This window comes from Perognathus longimembris, chromosome 2 (assembly GCF_023159225.1).
Source record: "Perognathus longimembris pacificus isolate PPM17 chromosome 2, ASM2315922v1, whole genome shotgun sequence".
Classification (NCBI taxonomy): domain Eukaryota; kingdom Metazoa; phylum Chordata; class Mammalia; order Rodentia; family Heteromyidae; genus Perognathus; species Perognathus longimembris.
The window spans coordinates 14,711,660-14,715,353 of record NC_063162.1 but is presented as its reverse complement, the minus strand read 5'-3'; the positions used below and the strand labels follow the sequence as shown (position 1 = coordinate 14,715,353).

At 38.0% G+C, this 3,694-nt stretch overlaps 1 protein-coding gene across 1 annotated transcript; it reads left to right on the top strand.

Moving 5' to 3' along the window:
- The first annotated feature begins 944 nt into the window (after positions 1-944).
- LOC125342686 (cytochrome c, somatic-like) lies at positions 945-1,587 on the top strand. The gene has a single exon (XM_048335005.1). It carries the CDS (start codon positions 974-976, stop codon positions 1,289-1,291), a length of 318 nt encoding a protein of 105 aa, XP_048190962.1. The 5' UTR covers positions 945-973; the 3' UTR covers positions 1,292-1,587.
- Positions 1,588-3,694: the final 2,107 nt, after the last annotated feature.

Genomic DNA, 3,694 nt, shown 5'->3' with positions numbered 1-3,694 from the left:
CAATAGCCTCAAAAAACATAAAATACCTAGGAATAACCTTAACCAAAGGAGTGAAAGACCTCTATGATGAGAACTTAAGAAACATGAAAAATGAAATTAAGGCAGAACTAAGAAAATGGAAAAACCTCCCATGCTACTGGATTGGGAGGATTAATATAATCAAGATGGCAATATTGCCAAAGGCTATCTACAAATTCAATGCAATACCCATTAATATCCCAACACCATTCTTTAATGAAATAGAGGAAGCAATCCAGAAATTCATATGGAACAATAAAAGACCCAGAATAGCAAAAACAATCCTGAGCAGAAAGAACAGTGCTGGAGGAATTACAATACCCAAGTTCAAGCTGTATTATAAAGCTATAGTAATAAAAACAGCTTGGTATTGCACCGGAACAGGCCTGAAGACCAATGGAACAGAATGGAAGACCCAGAAATGAACCCACAGAACTACGCCTACTTAATCTTTGATAAAGGAGCTAAAACAATAGTCTGGAAGAAAGATAGCCTCTTTAACAAATGGTGCTGGCAAAACTGGTTCAACACATGCAACAAACTAAAACTAGATCCTTATATATCACTCTGCACCAAAATCAATTCCAAATGGATCAAAGACTTCGAAATCAAAACAGACACCCTGAAAACACTAAAGGAAGGAGTAGGAGAAACACTTGGGTTCCTTGGCACAGGACGAAACTTCCTTAACAGAGACCCAGAAAGGCTACAAATCAAAGAAAGGTTGGACAAATGAGACTGCACCAAACTGCAGAGCTTCTGCAGGGCAAAGGACGTAGCTCCCAAGATAAACAGAAAGCCCACAGATTGGGAGAAGATCTTTACCGGCCTTACAAAGGACAAAGGCCTCATATCTAAAATATATGCAGAACTAAAAAAATTATATTCCTAGACAGCAGGACATCTGGCTTTCGAGCTGTGTCTGCTGTAGTAGTGACGGAGGAGCGAATTTAAAATGGGTGATGTTGAGAAAGGCAAGAAGATTTTTGTTCAGAAGTGTGCCCAGTGTCACACCGTTGAAAAGGGAGGCAAGCACAAGACTGGGCCTAATCTCCATGGTCTGTTTGGTCGGAAGACAGGTCAAGCAGCTGGATTCACTTACACAGATGCCAATAAGAACAAAGGAATCACCTGGGGAGAGGATACACTGATGGAGTACTTGGAGAATCCCAAAAAGTACATCCCAGGAACAAAAATGATCTTCACTGGCATTAAGAAGAAGGGAGAAAGGGCAGACTTGATAGCTTACCTCAAAAAAGCTACAAATGAGTAATAGCCACTGCCTTATTTATTTATTGCAAAACAAATGTCTCGTGGCTTTTTAATGTGTACCATAATTCAATTGATCTCTAATACCAGATTTCATATCATGAATGGCTGGCAGAATATTTTTGGGCAGTCCTGATTTAAGTAAAACTGGCTTATGGTTAAGTGAATGTGATCTTTAAAAAAAAAATACTGTCATTTGTTCCCCTTTCTGTGATATGATTGGACTTACTAATGTTCAATTTTTCAACAAGTTAGGGAATACCATCTCCAAATCTGTCATATTGGTTTTATATTCAGATTTATATAGCTAACTATGAGAACATCTTTTAAACATGGGGGGAAATCCCTTCGCTGTCTGATAATCAAGCAAAATTAACCTGTTTGAATTTGTGATCATTAACTTGTTAAAGGCAGTGGTTGAAGATGAGGAAGCAATGTCTATATTTTTGGTCTTCACTAAGCCAATTTATTAACAGTTCCCTGTCTCTGAAATCTGCCTTTTACTTATTGAAAGCTATTTTAGTGTGGCTTATGTATAAATGTCAAATAAAGAATATTTAACACTTCTCACATTTTACAGTTGGTCTGTAAGTTCAGATGCTTTTAAAAGTGACTGTGATAGATACAATACCAACTTTATTTTTGAATACTAAGACAAAGTTATAATTCAGGATTTTCTTTATGCACCTATTCACAAGTTTTTGTGGCACTATTATGTATGTGTGATTGATAGTGGTGCTTTTTGCCAACTTCTTAGAGAAAAGGATTGAGATTTATGTGGCCATAAGACTTAAGGTAATTAAAGACAATATTACGTGAAAAAATTATATTCCTCCAAAACAAAACCGCAAAGAACCAATAGCCCCCTCAACAAGTGGGCTAAAGACTTACAAAGAGACTTCTCTGATGAGGAAATGAGAATGGCCAAGAGGCATATTAAAAAGTGCTCTACATCACTGGTCATAAAAGAAATGCAAATCAAAACAACATTGAGATTCCATCTCACCCCAGTAAGAATGTCCTACATCAAGAAAACTAACAATAATAAATGTTGGAGGGGATATGGCCAAAAGGGAACCCTACTTCATTGTTGGTGGGAATGTAAACTGGTTCAGCCACTCTGGCAAGCGGTATGGAGATTCCTCAGAAGGCTAAATATAGAACTCCCCTATGACCCAGCAGCCCCACTTTTGGGTATCTATCCAAAAGACCACAAACAAAATCACACTAAAGCCACCAGCACACAATGTTCATCGCAGCACAATTTGTCATAGCTAAAATAAGGAACCAACCCAGATGCCCCTCAGTAGACGAATGGATCAGGAAAATGTGGTACATATACACAATGGAATTTTATGCCTCTATCAGAAAGAATGACATTGCCCCATTTGTAAGGAAATGGAAGGACTTGGAAAATATTATACTAAGTGAAGTGAGCCAGACCCAAAGAAACATGGACTCTATGGTCTCCCTTATAAGGAATAATTAGCACAGGTTTAGGCAAGTCACAGCAGAGGATCACAAGAGCCCAATAGCTATGCCCTTATGAACACATAATATGATGCTAAGTGAAATGAACTCCATGTTATGAAACGACTGTTATATCACTGTTGTAACTATTTTCAACGTGCTATGTGTAACTGTAGCTTCTATTACTGATGATCTTATTGTATCCCCTTCCTGTGGTTGTACCTACACTATCTCTGTATATTATCTGAGTATATTGGAAACTGTGTATACTGGTATTAGAACTAGGAATTTTAAAGGGAATACCAAAATCGAGAGACACAGGGTAAAAAAAGACAAATGACTCCAAAAGCAATGCTTGCAAAACTGTTTGGTGTAAATGAACTGAACAACTCATGGGGAGGAAAAGGGAAAGGGGGAGGGAGAATGAGGGATGAGGTAACAAACAGTACAAGAAATGTATCCAATGACTAACGTATTAAACTGTAACCTCTCTGTACATCAGTTTGATAATAAAAATTTTTTAAAAAATTAAAAAAGTAAAAGAAAAAAATTCTACATAAAAACAAAAAAAAGAAAGAAAGAAAGTGAGGCTCTGGTGGTTTGCCTCTATAATACTAGCATGGGAAGATCATGGTTCCATGCTAGCCTGAGCAAAAATAATCCTTGGGACTTTTCACACATAGCTGGGCAAAATGAACACATGTATCATCCCAGCTACCGAGGGGACAAAGAATGTGTCTGGTGGCATATGCCAGTAATTCCAGCTATGAGAGAGGAGGAGGCAGACGATGTGAAAGGACTGTGGTCCAAGGCTGACTTCAGGCAAAAGGCATATTATCCTACTTAAATGTTTTAAAAACAGAGAGGGGGGGGTATCCAACAGTAAGACAAGAGGTAGAACACTCTCACAGTAAGTATGGCTCTAAGTCCAAGGCCC